Source organism: Micrasema longulum, unplaced genomic scaffold, assembly GCF_059751315.1.
Source record: "Micrasema longulum isolate JH-2025_06_02 unplaced genomic scaffold, ASM5975131v1 h1tg000403l, whole genome shotgun sequence".
NCBI classification, from domain to species: Eukaryota; Metazoa; Arthropoda; class Insecta; order Trichoptera; family Brachycentridae; genus Micrasema; species Micrasema longulum.
Window position 1 is genome coordinate 329970 of NW_028277603.1, and position 20326 is coordinate 350295.

The 20326-nt window shown below is 34.4% G+C and overlaps 1 protein-coding gene across 1 annotated transcript; it reads left to right on the top strand.

The window, feature by feature from the left end:
* Positions 1–1082: 1082 nt before the first annotated feature.
* Positions 1083–13244, top strand: LOC148281845 (uncharacterized). Its single transcript, XM_088226040.1, has 4 exons — positions 1083–1124; positions 5452–5661; positions 6786–6929; positions 11603–13244. Exons 1-3 carry the CDS (start codon positions 1083–1085, stop codon positions 6870–6872), a joined length of 339 nt encoding a protein of 112 aa, XP_088082166.1. The 3' UTR covers positions 6873–6929; positions 11603–13244.
* Positions 13245–20326: the final 7082 nt, after the last annotated feature.

The following is a 20326-nucleotide window of genomic DNA, read 5'->3' on the forward strand; positions in this document are numbered from 1 at the left end:
CATTTTCTCTCAAATCAAAGGGTAGTGACAGCTTACCCACCACATACCGCACACCGCATTTGAGGACATAAGTCTCCTTGGCGGTGCCCACATACACGGAAAATTTGCTCGCTGTCAAACGAGAAAAGCTGCCCGAAGGAGCTCTCTGAAATCTGGTAGCCTTAGCATCTTTGTGCTGAAAGAAAGTAATCCAGAAGTACATAATATGTACTTCATTGGATTGAGAAGAGAGGGAAGTGAATTCTTCACTGACTGGGATTAAATTGATTGGACATGATCAATTCGCCGAAATGATTACAAAACTTTTTAAAAGCCTTGAAATTCTTTTTAGAAGCCACCAGATCTGTATATCCGACAGGACCTATAACAGGGCCACGGATAGTAGCGAGAAGATCCATTCGGTAATCATAGAGAAGGGAAAAGGGACAAGACCACAGGATGTGTTCAGAAGATTGGTTAGGATATCCGCAGCAGCACGAAGGGGAGTCAACAATATTAAAAGCAAATAATTTTTGATTAAATTTACCATGACCTGATAAAAACTGCGTAGTCCAGTGATCAGGGATAACCCAAGAAGATTCTAAGCGCTGACGGATTGAAGGAAAAAAAAGAAAGGTAACCCTCCCTGAAGAGGAAGATTCCCATCGCGATTGGCAAGCATTAAGAAGAGCATTTAAAGTCATTTTTCTAATATTTGATTGAGACATTCGTTCAGTTGGGAGTAGACGGATGCCACCAATAACAGAGGGACGCCTTCTTTTTAGGTGGAAATTTGCAGATCGTCGCTGAACCTCCAGATCTAAAGGAAACAAGCCCGTTAGAACCGGGAGTGCATCCGTTGAGCATGTCCTATATGCTCTAGAAAGAGCCAGAAGAGGTTGCCTTTGTCCGCTTAAAATAATTCGCCTGAAATATTGCAACTCACATCAGTGTGCCCAACAGCCTGCTGCATAGCATACGATACCTAGGAAAACGGATTTATAATAGACCGTTGAAGTTTCAAAAGACAATCCCCAGCTGGCTCTGGCCAAGCGTGCAACTTTGTGGAAAGCCATCTTTCCCAAATTTACGGCTTTCCTAGCATGGGAAGTGTAAGACAAATTTCTTTCAAGGATTACACCAAGGTTTGAAACCGAATTTGAGGCTCGAATAGAAGTGCCCATAAATTTGATTGAAAGGGTAGTGACACTAAAAGGGTGGACAAGTTTAAGTACCTCGGCAGCATTCAAACAGAGACTCTCGACCCAGATATAGAAATTACATGCAGAATTGAGCCAGCAAGAGCTGCTTTTAACAAATTGAAATTCCTTTTCTGCAATGACAATCTAAACTTGAATATAAAACAAAGATTGGTGAAGTGTTTTGTGTGGTCTATACTGTTGTATGGCTGAGACTTGGACTCTGAAGGTGAACACTATGAACATGCTGGAGGCTTTTAAGATGTGGTTGCATAGCAGAATGCTTAAGATATACTGGATACACCTGATAACGAACTCAGAAGTCTTAAGTCGAGCCAGAACGAACAAAGAACTCTTAACCACCATAAAAGTTCGTAAAATATCGTATTTGGGGCATATGATGCATGGAAAAAAGTACCACTTGCTTTATTTAATTTTGAAGGGCAAGATTGAGGTTCAACGACGAGTTTGAAGAAGACAGAACGGCTGCGTAATATACGAGATTAGACTGGCTTCAGGACTGTGGAGCAGATTTTTCGGACAGCACAGGACAGAGAGACTTTTACCAAAGTGATTACCAACGTTGAGGAGACCTGACAGGGCGCTAAGAGAAGAAGAAGAAAATGATTTTGATAAAAATATCAATAAAATTTCTCGAAGAGGAAATGCTGTCTAACTTTTCTTCATACAAGGAGAGCGGTGATATTTTTTACACAATTTAGATATTTACCTAATTTTTTGCAACAGAGAGGAAAAAATACATTTTTGAGATGGGAATATGGAAGTCTAGGCATTTACAGGGCTTATGACATGCCATTGGCTGGTTAAAGTGGCCACTTTACACACTGGGTGAATGCACCATTCTGCCTATGTTAAAACATCAACATTTCCCCAAGTCTTCCATCTGTTGACTTTTGAGAAGTAAAAGAGAGATGTATCAACAATGTTTTGAGGATGTCCAAATGTTTGCAGACTGGCTGGATTTCATTAAATCGTGGTATAATTTTTTTATTTTTATTTTCAGGCTTCGCCAAGTAGGTTAATTGGTTCTGCCGGATGAATCTCACCCACGTGATAAAGGTTTCAGCTCTTTTACTCCACAAAAGTAAACAAATGGAAGGTTGAGGAAATGTGGATGTTCAAACATAAACTGAATGGTAAAAATTACACAGTGTGGCCACTTAAACCAGCTTATAACAGGTCGCAAGCCCTGTAAATGCCTAGACTCCCATTCCCTTTTCAAAAATGTATACACTCTCTGTTGCAACAAATTTAAATATGAACAACTCCCTAGGGAGAAAATCCAGCCAGTCGGCAAGCATTTGGACATACTCAAAACATTGTAGAAAAACTATGTTCATAATCTACCTCTGTATGTTCTACTGACTCATATCATGTCATATGCCATATGATCGAATCCAACCCATGAATGACGTCGAAAATTAAGTCCGAGTTTCTTACTTTAAAAAAATTAAAATAGTTCTCTTAAATAGGCTTGTCATCTTTTAAATAGGCTTCTGTGATAAAAAGTGGCTACTTCAAAGCTATTATAAACTGTAATTAATCCCAAATTTAGCAAATAACGATCGCTTAGATTGATTTTTAAATGTCTTTTGACAATTACTAAGAGGGTATGGTCAACTTTCGACTGTCTTTATCTACCGAGGTATTACAAAGCCAGCTCTTTTGTCGTCTCGATACGTACACTCAGGAAGATAGAAAAACAGATGAAAAAAAAATGTATGGTAATCTAGCCACATTATCTCTGCATCTAGGCGTTCGTTTTCAAAACTAACAGTTTTGTCGGAATTTAATTCGACTTCAAAATTTATTTATTTCTCTCTCATATTTTAAATAGGTTTTTAAGGGAAAATCTGGCCGCCACAGAACGATTTAAAAAAATAATAAATTATAATTAGAACAAAAACTGCTGGGTGGAATATTTTTTTGTCACTTTTAACGAGTAGATTTGTGTACCGTGAGGTGTTAGACCCGTTGTTACAAACCGATGTATCTACCTCAAAACTTGGATGGTGGGGGGGTTGGTAGTGTATCTTCGTAATCGCTCGGAGAATTTATCTTCAACTATACCGTCATGGTGAAGGTATGACGTCATCAAATTCTCATTGTAATCGCAGCCCTGGTCCAAGAAGAAGTAAGATTTTCGAATTATTAAATAATGAAAAAACTGTTTTTTGGTTTATCATATTGGTTTTGAATACACCCCTGTATTGGAAAATGAAATGTTCAATATCAGTCGGACAGTTGACTCCGATGACAGTAGTAGCTAACATTGACAGCTACTTGGGTCAAATGTCAAATGTTTTCCTGTCACCGACATTTGGTTCTTTATTTGAATATGAGCGTAAACATTGGTGGCCTGTTTTCGTACACTCAGCCAAATGGAAAGATTAAACCGATTATAATAATGACTAGTTGCTTAAATGAGTACCTAATTTATTATATTTATACTCTAAATTTGATTGAGTGCGTCTGTCCCTTATACTCGGGCACATGAATTTGAGATTTATTATCGTAGTATCAAAACTAAATCAGGGTCATTGTCGTCTGTTAAAATTGTATGTGACAATAGTATTTTTAAAACAACTCACTCTTTTCTTTTTAATTGTATTAGCTTACTTACCAATATATTTTCGTAGATATTAATATTCATGTATTTTTTTTTTGTGGGTTTTGTAGCATTATTTTGAGAGTTGTAATATGTATATTTGTTTGAATAAATAAATAAAATAAAATACAATTATATGTGACGATTGAAAATATTTTTCAATTTTTATATTTCTCAACAATGTTTTGAGTTGGTCCAATTTTTTGTAAAGAAGTACTGGATTCAACCAGCCTATGACAGGTCATAAGCCCTGTTGATGCCTAGACTTCTATATTTCCTTCTTTATAATGTTCTGCATCTCTGTTTTAAAATATTAATTTTATATTTCTTCAGTTTCTTTTGTGCCTTTTTAATACTTTTGACCTGTCAAATACAAATTTGGGCGAATGGCTGGTAATTTAACTGCGTAGATTTCCATATTTCCTTCTCTAAAATTTTCTCCATCTCTGGTGTAATATTTTAAGTTCTTATTCTTATTCTTCGCGGGGGGGTCAGTGCTATGCAAGCTCCAAACGTCACTACGTCCTGTGAAGATCTGTTGTGACGGGCCCCCTTGAATAGTTCTCGCCCTTTAAGCCCAGGTCTATAAAGAGCCTGGCCACTGTGCGGAAGGCGAGAGTTTTCATTTTGCTAAATCTCCCCCTCCAAGCCCAAATCCGTAAAGTATCGGGCTATTAGTTAGGGGGTGAGCTCTTTAACATCCTCAGGTTTTATTAGTGGTCTCCCGAGGATGAGACTCCTTTTATGATGTAAAGCATCACATTCACATAGTAAATGTATAAGTGTTTCCTCACTAGAGGAGTGTTCGGCATTTTCTTCCCTACTTTGGTTTATTTTACCAATTGCCTGCACTATATTGACCATGTGCGATACTACCTCTCGTGTGAGTTCTTTATTACCTATCACCGATGGGATGTTGCGTAGATCCTCACCCAGGCTTCTGCATCGTGCCTCCAGCTGTCGCCTTTGAAAGCTGAAAAGGGGGCAATGCATCAACAGGTAAAGGATCTTGAGGAGTTTCATCGTCGCATGGGCAGCTGTCTATCTCGGAGAACTTGAAGCGATACAGGTAGCTCATGAACCCACCATGACCCGTAAGTATCGGGGTAAGCTCGTAGCCAGCATTCTGCATTCTCCTGAAATCATAGGCATGGAAAATGGTAGGGAAAAACATTTTAGTAATACTTCCGGCAGTCTCACTCAAATAACGATCGTTCTAGAGTTGAAGGGTCCTGCTTCTTATTTTCCTTTTGGCAAAACTGAGCGGGAAATCGGTGAAATCGGGGGCTGTCTTTTTGACCGTAGGCTCCCGAGCCTTTTCGTCAGCCTTTTCATTGCCAAGGATTCCGCAGTGTCCCCGTATCCAGCCAATGTACACGTCCTGATGTCTGCATCGTAGCTTCTGGATACCTGTTCTGATGTCCATTACTGTTCTGACGTACATCATGGTGTATACAACAGAGGCGAGGATAGATAGAGAGAAAATAAAAAATAAGAAAAACCAAGTAGAAAAACTAAATAGTGAAACCAAATAACTGCTCAGAACGTCAGAGATTAACGTCATTTATTTCCGTTTGCATCCTGTCGCTTTCTCTTCTCGTTTTAACGGTCGCTCGATGAGGTCAGCAGCGATAACTTCTCTAGCACGGACCAGTAGCCAATGGGCCTCCAGTAGACCACCAGTACCAGCGCGCTGTGCACGCAACTCCGCCCCCCCCCCCCCTCCGCCGTCCCTCCTCGCGCACGCACCACTACGGAGAAAGGGACCCACCACCACCACACGCGCGCAGAACTATGGCGAGGCTTGCCGACATTGCCGTGTTCGCGCTACTGACCGTGCTGGTCATACTTCAGGTAAGAAAAACATACTGTATACTAGTACAGCGGCATTAAATAAATTACACTAGGCTTAAGAAAGAGACTGCCGATCTAATCGGCTAACTTCGGCTTTGTAAAGCGGCGTATTTGTCATTCACCCATGTTACGGATACCGGACTCGTGCGACAGAGACGACGCTCTACAAAATCAGCAGTCTCTTTCTTAAGCCCGATGTACATTATTAACTGGCGCGTATTTATTTAAAGATAGTGTTTTCTCACCAGAATATTTCATAGTACATGGACTGGTACCTGATACAGACTGATCATCTTACGTTCATGTAACAAATAAAGCGGCGGTATTTGTCATTCACACCATGTTACGGATACCGGACTCGTGCGACAGAGACGACGCTCTACAAAATCAAACAGCTGCGATGGTATACTAATGCAGTGCCCTATGCATCATTATGTGCTGAAAGGGATTGAAGACTGTATCCCACAAAATAACAGTTGTTCCAAATGTTCAATTGATGGTCATTTGATTTCGGTCAGTGCGTTTGCCTACCATGCACGAGGTCTCGGGTTCGATTCCCAGCATGGTTGAAATTTTTTATTTTTTTAGAAACAGAACCGCATTGGTAGATGCGTTCGCCACAGACAAAATTACAAAGATTGGTTGCTATATTCTCTCCATCGGATACGCACAAGGGTATAATGACGATTTCAGAATTCAAGTCATATTACACACGTCCCTGTATACGTCCTGACTATCCAGATAAGTTGGTCGGAAAAACTGCATTTTTTTTAATTTTTAAAGTATAATACAAACATGGTTGTCTTCCACATTCAACATTTCTGGCGAAATTTGTTGATTCTGTTAGTAAGCATTATTGCACAGATTTTCGACGCAGATTAGATATTTTTAATTATTTCTTTTCTACTTGGTAATACAAGTCTACAAAAAAAAATTTTGCTCATCTAACTTAACAGACTACACAAAATTATGTCACATGATCCTTAGTTAACCAAAACTCTCTAAATATGAAATAGATGACTATACAAGATTGATCTTTAAACTTGACTCTGACTCAATGAATTAGAATCAATTGCCAAACTATATATAACGCAATCAACATTTATATTACTGTAAATTTTCAGTCCTCTTCTGGGTTTCCAGTGAATGAACCGGCCAAAATGACAAGACGCCCAAAAGCGAATTTGCCAAGGAAGCTGCAGATGCATTAGATTCTACTCTGCTCTTTTGAAGAATGGATTGAGAGTTTTATCCGTGATAGCACAAAGGTAAATAAAAATATATGCGCAAATAAATTGACGTATGAAAAAATACTTGAATAGCTGATAATATTATATGATCTGACAATCTAATATATAGCTAGTGTGGGGCTTTATCTCTTGTTGATTAATCAAAACAGTTGTAAGAGAAGAAGGTATCTATGTAAACCTGGAGTTATTTAGTTAAAAGCATATCGCTCTCCCATGGACACAATGCACTTAGAAAACAATCTGGCGTGCCAACGCTATTTATTCCTCTAAAGTGTCTTATTTTCTAACCTTTTTTTATTGAACCAACATAACATTACAAAATTCTACAACATATTTAAGGCTTTGAATTAGGGCATCGTATCAGGCCAGGAACCCTTGGCCAATGGCTCGATATGAAGGCATTATACTCTTCAACGGCAAGAGTATTTGTCTCTAAAACATGGTTTTCAAGTGATCATGTTCAGCTGCTCGACTGCTATTTCAATCGGCATGAGAGAGGTTGGTTTTATTTCATTTATTTATTTCATTTATTAGTTTATACATACAATGGCACAAAAAACACTCTGGCAAATTCTGCTTGTACTAGGAGTAGGCTCAGTATATGAAGGGTCGGCAAGCCAGAAATAGTAATACGCCTAATGTTGCAATCGGTTCCTATATGGGCAAATGCCCGTTCTAAGAAACCGATTTGTTGGGGCAAATATGGTTTTCGAATATGTTTCCTATAAATAAAAACAATATTGAAGAAATAAAAAAAAAACAGTTATAGCCCAAAAAGAAGAAAAGAAAAAAATTACAGTTTACATTAAATGTAAAAATACAATTAAATATATAAATATAAAGCATACATACTTCATACATAGATATACACATACATATATATATATACACACATATACATACATATCAGTGGCGAGCCGTGATTTATTTTATAGGTAATCTATTAAAAATGTTCATTAATTTGTACTACATATAAGTACTTACATAACATGTAAGTAATGTAATTATAAATGACTATTTTTTTGTAATTCTGTGAAAATCAACTCAAACAACAATTATTATTAACCACGCGATAAACGTAGCTTTATTCTACACTATTTTAATACAATACTTGCACAAAAGTTTATTAACAAATACCACAATGACATTCCGCAGATATTTCCATTATGATCTGTCATTGACAGTACTGTCAAGACTTGAGCACTGGCCGATTTCTTTTAAAATGAATAATACCTAAAACGGCCACTGCGAACGCCACCTGTCCTATGTGATACATAATATGTCAACGGTATCCCATCAAAGAAAAATAGTCCTTCGGAAATAATGATCGAAATACTAGTTTCCAAATAGAGAATCTTCTAAAAATATTTGTAATCGCAAGTTTGTTTTAGTACGAAAAAAGCCGACTTGGGTTAAAGACGAAAAATACAGTGTACTTTTTTGTATGGAAGAATAAGCTTAGGTAATCGGCTAGTTTCATCGTTCAGTAAGAATAGGCTGGGCGCGCTTCATAGATATTTTTTTGTAGAAAGATATAAACGGTGATTTATAATAAATTACAATTACTTGTTTTCCCTCATAAACATGGTTGCTATAAATTATTATTATTAAAAGTCAATTATAATGGTAAGCTGTGCATAATCGCTTACTTTGACGATTCGCCCCTGATACATATGCATATACACACATTCATACACAATATATATGCACATGCGAAAATACAATAAATTTATATATGATTCAATGGGATAGCATAATATTTAGATCACTATCTTCAATAAATTCTCCGATTCCTTACTTCCAATGTCTGTCAACCAAATTTTTAAATTTGGTTCTACCAGGAACATGAAAATTGATACTTTCCAAGCAACCGAGTTCTCGATATAACCTCTTACCAGCCTGAAAAAATAAATTCGGATGAACCCATCTCTTCTAAGTTGGAAACTGTTGGTCCCCCCAAGAGGAATACAGAGGGATAATCCACCGATAACTATAATACTCACTTATGTAGGGATACCTCAGATCATTATTTTGAACCCTCTCCAACCTGAGGGAATATCTCGTCATGATTTTCAATGTTGACTCCATATCGCCGAAGCAACCCTGCTTCGAACCAACAAGTTGTACAGGATTCTGATTGCACTAGAATTCTCAAAAACCCCAAAACTCAACATCTTCAGTGCAAGGTGTTTTCTCGATATGTGCATGTCTTTATCATTGCTGAGCGTCAAAACCTTATATGATGTCAGGCACTCGGTGTATGATACTCGTACTGTTATAACCCGTGGCATATTACCAATACTCATAAATTTGATTTTTATATGTTTGTAGTTAAGCGTCTTCCTTCTAATAATTAAAATTAGAGCCAATTTTATATTTAATCGATAGCTTTATCCTGTTGAATTTCTGAATAAATGGCGTAATTTTTTAATTATTTTATCCTGTTGACGCATTGAAAATTGGAAGGTAAATTAATAAGATACTTGTGGGCTTTGAACCCTACAAAAAAGGATTGCACATCTTAGCTTGGGTCATTATTATTCGACAGTTATTCGAATACATAAATATTGACGGAAGGTTCCGGGTTCGATTCCCGGTGAGAATACAAAAATTAAATGTGATTTTTCTCAAGCCTGGGTGTTCTGTGATGTAATTCACCACTGTAATTGGGCCTCCTGGCCTGTTGTGGTGCAAAAATAAAAAATGAAAAAAAAATGAAAATGAACGGAGCACTAAGCACAGTAATTTCTAATAAAAATATGTCAATCGAAGCTAAACTGGCAGTGCACAACGGAGTTTTAGTCCTAACACTTATGTATGGAAGTGAAACATGGAACTGGCAGAGGAAGAATGAAAGCCGAGTGAACGCGGTTGTTTTGAATTGAATTTTCGTCTATATACAATTAAAATTTTAATTTATTATAATAGAAGAAAAAAAAAAGTTTTTATAATTAATTTATAAAATATATAAATTTTAATTTTATTATAATAAATTAAAATTTTAATTTATTATAGACATTTAATTTAATCATCATTTATATAAAATTAAAATTTTAATATATTATAAACATCTAATCTAATTTTCGTCTATATACAATTAAAATTTTAATTTATTATAATAAAAGAAAAAAAAATAAGTTTTTATAATTAATTTATAAAATATAAAATTTTTAATTTTATTATAATATATTAAAATTTTAATTTATTATAGACATTTACAGGCGAACTCTTAGACGAATGTGTGGGAAATCAATGTATTACAGGGTTACGAATGATGAAATCAGGCGAGAGTGTAAATCTGAGTCAAGTACAATTGATAAGATTAAGAAAGGGTCTCTGAGATGGTTTGGTCACGTGGAACGAATGGACGACGAAAGAATGGTAAAACAAGTATATATAGCAAAAATGAACGGTAACGTGAGACGAGGACGACCAAATGTGGCATGATCAGATAAACCAAAATCTTAAGTCTGATCATGTCAAAAGCAGACAGAACCAAAGGGCATGTATGACAAGATGTATGAATGTGGAAGAAGCTAGGAATATACGCCAGAATAGACGTGTGTGGCGGTCCATTCTCTTGGCCTATCCCTACGGGGAAATGGCGTGATGGTAGTAGTAGAACTTATCATTAATTCAATTGAGATTATCTTCTAAAAGGGCGATTTTTTGAAAAATAAATAATTATGATTATACTGTTTTGACCATTTTGATAGAAATACCGTGTCCCTTTACATACAAAAGTACTAGGTACAAAGGATAAGTTTGATTTTTTCCAAATTTAAAAAAACACCTAAAGCGGTAAAGGCTCTACGTCATTCGAAAGAAAATTTTCTGCTCTATAAGAAATTGTGTTTGCTTTTACGATACATATTTTATTTTATTTGATGACAAGCCGTGGAATGTGGAATGTCAAGTACACGAAAGTCAGCATTTTCGATTTCTGTTCGCGTTTAATCGAGGGAATAAAGCTGCCTGCTGATATTTGCACGGTGGTGAAGATGCTAGAATTTTTGAGTGATTTTTTGTAATTTGAAATTTGTAATTTTTACATTAAATTATGATGTATTTTATCATCATACTTTATGGATCTGGGATTTAAGGGGGAAATTTAGCCAAATGAGAACTCTCGCCTTCCACACAGTAGCCAGGCTCTTTATAGACCTGGGCTTGGAAAACGAGAACTATTCACAGGGACCCGTCACAATAGATCTTCACAGGTCGCAATGACGTCAGGAACTTGAATAGCACTGACCCCCACCTCTAAGATCAAGAATTAGAATCATCAGCACTGTGAATTTTTAATGTTTTGTGTTTCTGAAATGACTCGGAGTGTGACGTCTCAGATTCTCTTCGGCTTCTTTTCGGTCAGTTCTGCCGTTTGGTGCCGTTGACGTACCGTAAACTGGAAATCTTTCTCAACTTTCTTATCATTGGTTGATTCATATGAACTAGTAGCGTCGTTCAAAGTAGTTCGTTTTTATTGAACTACATTTTTTTTATACATTTTCAAAAAACTTTGCAATACAATTTAATGCTCTAATTTTTACCGCGTTTAAGAAAACAGTTTTTTATATCCAATTTCCCGTAGGGCTGAATTTCCTCATTGAATCCAAGTATTTGTGTCCTTTGTAAATACATTTTTTTTTTTTGTCATCAAATAAGCTAAACAAAATCCAATTTATTTCCAGCTATCCAACATGTTCTCCAACCTGACGGATAACATCATCAAGCTGGCTCCCGAAGGAGAAATCAGCCATTCTGATGACTCCCAGATCAGATTACACAACTTGGCTGCACAAACCAACAGGACTTTTTCTGGAAGACTCTTTAAAATGGACGACTGATGTATTAAGACGATTCTAGTTTTTACTAAAAGTAAACGACCAAAAAAAATAGAGAAACAACGAAAAGCTACCATTAAGCTTCTTCAAAATGTCGGCAGTTATCTGACCCACCACGGCCAATGATTTTCTTATTTATGTTCAAAGATTTAACTTTATGATTAAAAATTTTAACAAATGTTAAAACCATCTTAAGACCTTTAAGATGTTAGAGGTCTTAGGGTGGTTAGACGTAGGCTAGACGCCTTAACCACTAAACTACGGCGTACTTATCTCCGGTGGATTCCGATTTTCAGAATTTTTACCTGAGAGTAGCTATCGAGTCGCAAACAATCGCCCAAGGCATTGATCAATATATATTATATTAGACGCAGCACTAAGCACCCGTCTTGTGTTCCATTCAACCTAAGCTCCGGAACCTAATTTGAAGGTAGTTATCGTAAAACAATAAAAAGGTGTGGCATGCAGCTTTCAATTCTCTGTAAACTACGCATTTTACAGAACAAAATTTGAAACTATCGTTCTACGAAGTATCATCTCTATTTAATTATACCTCAGTAGGTTTTGTTCTATTTAACACTCCAAACTTCTCTTATTCTTGTATAAATATATAATATTGTATCCTTTAAATGTCTGAATTTTAGGCTCAATACTGCCATTTTTCTACAAGGTGAAGAAAACTCATTGCTTATAATACATTTCTAAATCAGAATATTCCAAAAACATTTTTTCCCTGATTTTTGTGTAAAAAACATCCATGTTAATTAAAAATATCAAAACGGTTTTGTTAAAAAAATTATCATGGAAATTTTTATTGAGTTCAAAATTTCATTACAAAAGCTTATCCATTTTATCAGTTAGTTCACTTCACGAGCTATAGGCTCAAATATTCATCTAAAAGGTAATTTAACTTAGTAAGCTTTCATCTGGACCGACACCTGAAGAGTTAGACAAATCACCTCACCTTCGTGTAACAAATGATTAAGGTACGCTGCATCCTCAGAGTAATAATTCGCTAGAGAAGCCCTTTAGCTCAATTGCATAGAACAAAAGTGTACTAAATTTTTGTTTTGGTTTTCAGTTTAACAACAAACGTGTAACGGGCGGTTTCGGTTTGCGCTTTTAATTCTCAATCTGAGTATCTATGGCCTGTTGTATCGCTGTAAACTGAAACTAACTTCGTGATTGATAATCATAAAATGGTTTTTGGCCGTATGGGCGACTCGATTGCCAGTGGCACATTAATACTCTAAGGTTGCATCAGAGGGGTGATGATGATAAATCCATAGCAGCCTAACACACTAATGACAAAAAATTCCCACTGCACTTTTACTTGCAGGTAACAAAAAAGGTACAGGTTTTGAATTTGTAAAATAGTTATATTTGTGTTATTACGTGTTTTTATATTTCATTCATATGATTAGTATTATTACTACGTGTAAATTAAAGAATAGTTTCGAAGTGAAATAAAAAATGTGATTATTTTGTACTTTTATTTATTTTTTATAAGGCAAAATCAAAATAAACAACTAGCCAGCCGCAGATCAATCACAAATAACTATCGACGTGCTTAAAAACATGCTAAGCATTTGAGCGACCACAAAGAACAATGCTTAAGTTATCGCGATCATGAGTCAACGCGTGTGTAATCTCTAAGTCAACGCTCGTGTCGGTTTGTTTTGTCGGTTAGCATCTAGCCGTAAAATGTTACCAATGTAAAAAATGAATTGAGTTATAATATTTTTTCCGTCTGTTTTACTATCTTCCGAAGTGTACGAATCGAGACGTTAAATGAGTCGGCTTTGTAGTCGCTCGGTAGATAAATACAGACGATCGTTAAGCATGTCGTCTTAGTAAAGGTTAAAAGTATTTTAAAAATCTTGTTCAAGCAAGCTTTTTTTGCTTGAATTGGGATTTATCGGATTTTATAATCGCTTTGAAGTGGGCACTTTCTATCACAGAAGCCTATTTAAAATATAAATGAGAACTATTTTTAATATTTATGACGTAAAGAACGCGGACTAATTGTTTGCGGTCATTCATTGGCTTGTTTTGATCATATGATGTCGATATAATAAGTAGGTAGAACATATCGAGGTGAGATACAGATAGTACAGAAGTTAAGTATACCGTCTCGATATATACACATGAAGATAGCGTTCATAATCGAGGCACAGGAACTCAATCACAAATAACTATCGTCGTGCTTAAAAACATGCTAAACATTTTAACGGTGTTCATTAACATGCTTAAGTTACCGTAGTCAAGTCAACGCGAGTGTAATCTCTAAGTCAACACTCGCTGTCGGTTTGTTTTTTTGTTTTTCGTAAATAAATACAGTTCATTGGCGAAAAATGGGCGTTTACTATAAAAAAAATACAATATATTGCATTTGCAAAAAAGTAAGGAGTATTTGATGTTTGATCAGATTCTGCTTTATAAAATTGTCAATAATAAATTCGATTCCCCGTTCGACTCATTAATCTACTCGCTTACCGTGTCCCCTCCAGCCCAACTAGACTCTGATATTTTCTATATTCGTAAATTTAAAACTAATCACCGGAAACATTCTACAATCCCTCGTATATGTGAAACATTTAACAAACAATTTAATAGTCTTGATATATTTAACACTCCATACAATATGTACAGAAGAGAATTAATAGGCTTGATTCATGCTCTTCATTCATAATTCGTTTAATCATTAAATCAAATGCAATTTTCCACTCTCACTTTCCTTCAATCATCCTTTACCACTCCTTATCAATTTCCTTCTTTTCCTTTCCACTATCTCCTTGTTTTGTCCATATTTATCTTATTTTAATATATAGTATATTTATTATTTATATAGTTTAAACTTCAAGCCGTCGTCGCTTTATTACAGTATTATTTAGTGAATACATATAATTGGATGGCAGGCCCTACTATGTATACATTTTATATATATATATATATTTTTAAAAAATATTTATTTAACCTGTACATCTGTTTGTATTCGAAATAAATAAAATAAAATAAAATAATACAAAAAAGTTAAATTTACATTACGATTACTATGGCGACTGCTTTTCTTGACACTTGGCTTGCCAACCGCTGGCTTAATGCAATGAATAGCATGATAAATAGTAAATAAATAAATAAAAGTAGCCGTTTTTTAGTATTTTCCATATTTACACCGGTTAAATTTAATTATGTGATTGTGCAGCAGGATTATACGTCGTAAAACGTAAATATTATATATTACATTTAATATTAGGTGTTCACGGATGTTGCATTGTGATCGCGAATGCGATAAACTACCATAGTGAAAAATTGTTATCACGTCGCTTTATTAGCACGTCGATAATTATTTGTGATTGAGCCTCTGGAATCTAATTAAAGACCTTGTTTTGAAAACATTAGATGTCCAAAATTTTCTCAAATGATTTTATTGGACAATGTTTTGAGTATGTTCAAATGCTTACAGACTGGCTGGATTTCCTCCCTAGGGAGTTTTTTATATCTAAATTTATATTAAGTTGATGACTAAATTTCACCCCCTAGGGAGTCATTCGGAGTTGCAAATTACAACAGGGGTGGACAACAACACAAAACCAACTGATCCAAAAAGTTTAAAAATTGGAAAATAGTTTTCAGGCGTTGCCTAGTATGTGAAATAATTCAGTCAGATGAATCTCTTCACAACAATAAAGGTTTCAGCTCTTTAACTTCACAAAAATCAACAAATGGAAGAATTGAAGATATATCAATGTTCAAACATAGGCAAAATGGTGAATGTTACACAGTGTGTAAAGTGGCCATTTAAACCAGCCAATGACAGGTCATAAGCCCTGTAAATGCCTAGACTTCCATATTCCCTTATTTAAGGTATTCTCCATCCCTGTTGTAATTTGTTAATCTGAATGAAATTCGTTTTTCATTCACAGTCCGCCTTTTCGTTACAATAGTAAACGCCGATTTTTCGCCAATTAACTGTATTTATTTACAAGGAAAAAAAAACAATCCGATTCGAGCGTTGACGTAGAGATTACACACGCGTTGACTCGACTGCGATAACTTAAGCATGTTCATTGTGATCGCTCAAATGCTTTGCATGTTTTTGAGCACGTCAATAGTTATTTGTGATTGAGCCACAGGCCTTTTAAATATTAGCAGGTAAAAATAATTCAGACAGGTAAAGCCTACTCTTTGTAAATACTAAAGCTTTTATGAATGCAATGCGGGGTTACAAAGGACGCCAGGTGCACTATGCACTTCAAGATAGTGTAGACTCGTCTGAAAGGTATTTCTTTTCATTTATAAAGACGCTTTTACAGAATCTTATCTATTATGGTTGTACTTTATGTCAGTCAGCTGTTAAAGGTATATTTTTTACAATGTTTACGTTTTTTGTAAACCATTTCTACTCGCAGAAATTACAAGGTTCTAACAACATTTTACAATTCATGGTAAGTCAAAATTAAGAATGCCGTGCTGGGTTGGTTTCGACATGCAGAGCAAATGGACAGCACAAAAACCGAAAAAAATGTGACACGAGTGTTGAGAAGGATCGAAAAAGACATGGCATGACAAAATCCAACAAATGCTTGAAGATGGACTAATTTTTTTTTTTTTAATAATAAGAGCTGAAACCTTTATTTATGCGGGTGAGATTCACTAACTCCACAAACATCAACAGATGAAATAATTTAAGGAATATGGATGTTCAAATATGGGCAGAATGGTGAATGTTACACAGTATGTAAAGGGGGCACTTAAACCAGCCAATGACCGGTCATAAGCCCTGTAGATGCCAGACTTCTGTATTTCCTTCTCTTAAATGTTATTCATCTTTGTTGTAATATGTTAATATTAACCGCTTCCCAGGGAGTTGGATTCAGTCCTTGTCTACAAAAATTTGGACACACTTAAAATATTGTTTAGCAATAAAGAGTTTTTATAGTGTGGACCTTTGTAAAATCGAAGGATATTCTGTTAATGAAGCCAAGTAATTCCAGTTATTTATCAGTTATTTATTAAAGATTTTGACGTATTTGAAATACACATAAGACGTCTCGGGCTCGATTCCCGGCATGGTTGACATAAAACATATATTTAAAAATGTGTTTCTACACTAAAATATTTCATAGTCCCTGGACTGGCTCCTGGAGCATAAGACTGATCATCTTACCTTCAAGCAACAAAAATCATCAAGATAAGCTGCGAACGGTGTACCAACGCACTGTCCTATGCACCATTCGGAGCGGAAAGGGGAATGATGATGGTGATTTCAAAACTTTAATTTTCTCTGGTATGTTGGACTTAGCTCATTTTGATTTTGTATAAGTCAATAACAAAAATACATTCTCTCACGTACTGGGATTTTTCTACCTGCATCTCTTCTATTCTAAGCACCTGCAAAATTGTTTTAAAACATTATGGGATCCATTGAATCCATTTTTCCATTCCAAGGTTTTTGAAAATTCACAGAATTTTTTGTATGCGAATAATTATGTTTCTACAGCAAGGATAAGGAAGGATTCAAAAGGTAAGCATTCCATATAATAAAATAAATAAAACAACTTTGTTTTTAACCACTAAATTTTATTTTTCACCGACCGGTTTCAAAGCAAACAAGCTTCTTTGCTTCTTTGTAGAAATGCCAGAAAGCATAAAAAATGAAATTAATGTAAATATATTTAAAATTAAATGTAAAAAGTATATATGTGTAAAATATTAGGTAGTAAATAGTGTAAATAGTGAATATAATTAATGAAAATGTACATATGAAACAGTTAATATTATAAATTAGGATACTAAGTGTATAATCGTGATAAATAATGTTAGAATAAGTATAGATGTAAATATTGTGTTGTAAATATATATTAGACTATGTACATAGAACTAAATAAATAAATAATAATAAAAAAAATAAAAAAAGGTTTACGTAACTAAAACAAAGAAGCTTGTTTGCTTTGAAACCGTTCGGTGAAAAATAAAAATTAGTGGTTAAAAACAAAGTTGTTTTATTTAATTTATTATAATGAATAGCCACAGAGTTAGTGCTTCAAATATAAACATTATAGGTAAGCATTCCATTCATTAATTTATTAATTTCTAAAGGTTTATTATTGTTTTGTTTTTTTTTTAAACCAACACAGTCATAGTTTTAAACAATACTTACAGAATAACAACAGATAACGAGACCAATAGCAGGTTTCATATGGGAACTAAAATATAAAAAAACAAAACAAAACGTACAGTTCGCTAGGAGTGAAAGGAAGTGGGACGGGAAAATAGGGAAGGAAGAAGAAATAGTAAGTAAATGTATAAAAATGGAAAAAGAAATGAAAATTAATATAAATGTTTACATAAAACATACATACATACATATACATACACACACACATCCATATATATATTTTATTTCTTTTTTCTCTGCTGCCATTGGCATTTTTTATACTTTTAAACTACTTTTAATTACTTATATTACAAATGTTAATAAAATCAATATATTGCTGCTCTTACTATAATGTGTCATTAATTTTGAAGATGTTTTTTAAATTGACCTAAATTTATTGTCTTATATTTCACTTAAAGATTCTTCTCATCGTTTCTTTGAATCCCTTAAAATAAATATGTGTTTATGTTTTTCCTTTTTTAAAAAAAAAATATTACTATTTTATTTTATTTTTACATCTGAGCATGTTTTTCATTCTTAATTTTTAATTACTCTTACAAATTTTCTTCATTTTTAATATTATTTCCATTTGTAAATACTCACTACAAACTACAAACCTTAAAATATCTTTTTTTCACTTAAATTTTAATTTTTCAACAACTTTCATTTGTGTTTTCTTTTTCTTTCTCTTTTTTATACTTTCATAATTAACCTTATATATAATTGCTTTTTAATATGGAAACTTCACTGGTCCATTAGAATTAAGTCTAATTGTGTAAAATATTAAACTTTGTAACTGTACTGTATGTTTCCTGAATAAAAGAAAATAAAAAATAAAAAATATATATACACCAGGGGTGAATCGTGTACAGAAACGATTATGCACAGCTTACCATTAAATTTGTCTATACATAATAATGTTTTACGGTTACTTAATTTACAGAAAAACAAACAAATAATTATCTTACATGAATGATATTTTTATGGCTTACCTATAAATAAAATCACCGTTCGCCACTGATATAAACACATGAACATAAATATTACAAAATACATACACATACACATACGCACAAACACACATGAACATATCTGTACCTTAAAGCTGAAAGGCTGGAAGTCACATTTTGCAAAATTAAGTTATGAATGTTATTTTGATCATTAAGATTCTATTAATGCTAAAAACATTGGAGTCCTCCGGTATACCACCACTGAAATGGCTTGTTCTAAAACACCAGTACTACTGTAGGCCAGTAAATAATACTCTGCTGGTAAGCAGTGGATACCGAATCAATTCCACAATTTTTCTAACAATCTACCTCTGACGCAGCGAGCGTCATAATTAACTAAACTTAACCATTATGTCATGTCTTTTGCCGTTTATTTTATTATTTTACTTTGCTTTTTTTACTTAATGTTTACTTTCAATTACTGTTTTATTGCTATTAACTCTTAAAAGACTGTGGTAAATAATCCCTTTACGCGCGGTGATGTAACATCGTGTTACCACTAGTAAAAGACGGAATATTCTGAAGTTCAAATATTGAAAAAAAAAAGAAATTTCTGTTAAACAATTCTTTATCCGTAATATATGCAAATAAATGTATAATTTAGCCCTGTAATAGCAACATAAATTAAAAATCACAAATACGCCGCTCTTGTACGCGCGTGTCCCTAATTACTTTCATCAACCGACTGAATACGTTTTAGACAACACCCGCCGCAGAACAGCGTCTTTATCTTCCTTGTTATCACTTCTATCTTCGTTCTCTCTCTTGTATAAGGTATCTGTATAGATGTGTTGCTGAATTAGCGGACATTCTTTCTTCGCGTAGCAAGGATAAATATTTTTTGTATTAACATTTAGCATAGTTAAACAAATTTTACTTTCCAAATCGGGTGTGAAAATGTCCATTTGAAGATTACAAAAAATACAAATTCATAATTTTTAAAAATAAGAGAGATATATCAAGTCGTGTGTCCTATGTCGACTAGAATGACATCACAGCCACACAAGAGTTAATATCATGTCATTGAATTTATATTTACCTGTTATTTTCATAAATAATTAATGGCGCGTAATTTGATGTTGTGGTTTATTGAAAAAAATAGGGAAATATAAAAATAGCGATGAAAGTAGGCTGAATGCTGTCGAAATGCGATCTCTTAAGAGAATGTGTGGTAAAAGTATGTACGATAGATGCATAAATGATGAGATCCGTTCATTATGATGAGCATTATCGACAAAATCAAGAAAAGAGCTCTGCGCTGGTTTGGGCGTGCAGAGCGAATGGACAGCGGAACGGCTAAAAATATTTACAATGCTAATGTTGATGGATGCAGAAATAGAGGAAGACCGAGATAGTCATGACGTGACTAAATCCAACAAATACTTGAAGATGGACATCTTA

What these genes read in the sequence shown, in the direction of transcription:
- LOC148281845 (XM_088226040.1), top strand. Translation starts at nt 1,083, where the DNA reads ATGGGAAGTGTAAGACAAATTTCTTTCAAGGATTACACCAAG. An exon ending in CTTTCAAGGATTACACCAAG is followed by an intron (nt 1,125 to 5,451) that starts GTTTGAAACCGA and finishes TAACTTCTCTAG; the next exon opens with CACGGACCAGTAGCCAATGG. An exon ending in CCGTGCTGGTCATACTTCAG is followed by an intron (nt 5,662 to 6,785) that starts GTAAGAAAAACA and finishes GTAAATTTTCAG; the next exon opens with TCCTCTTCTGGGTTTCCAGT.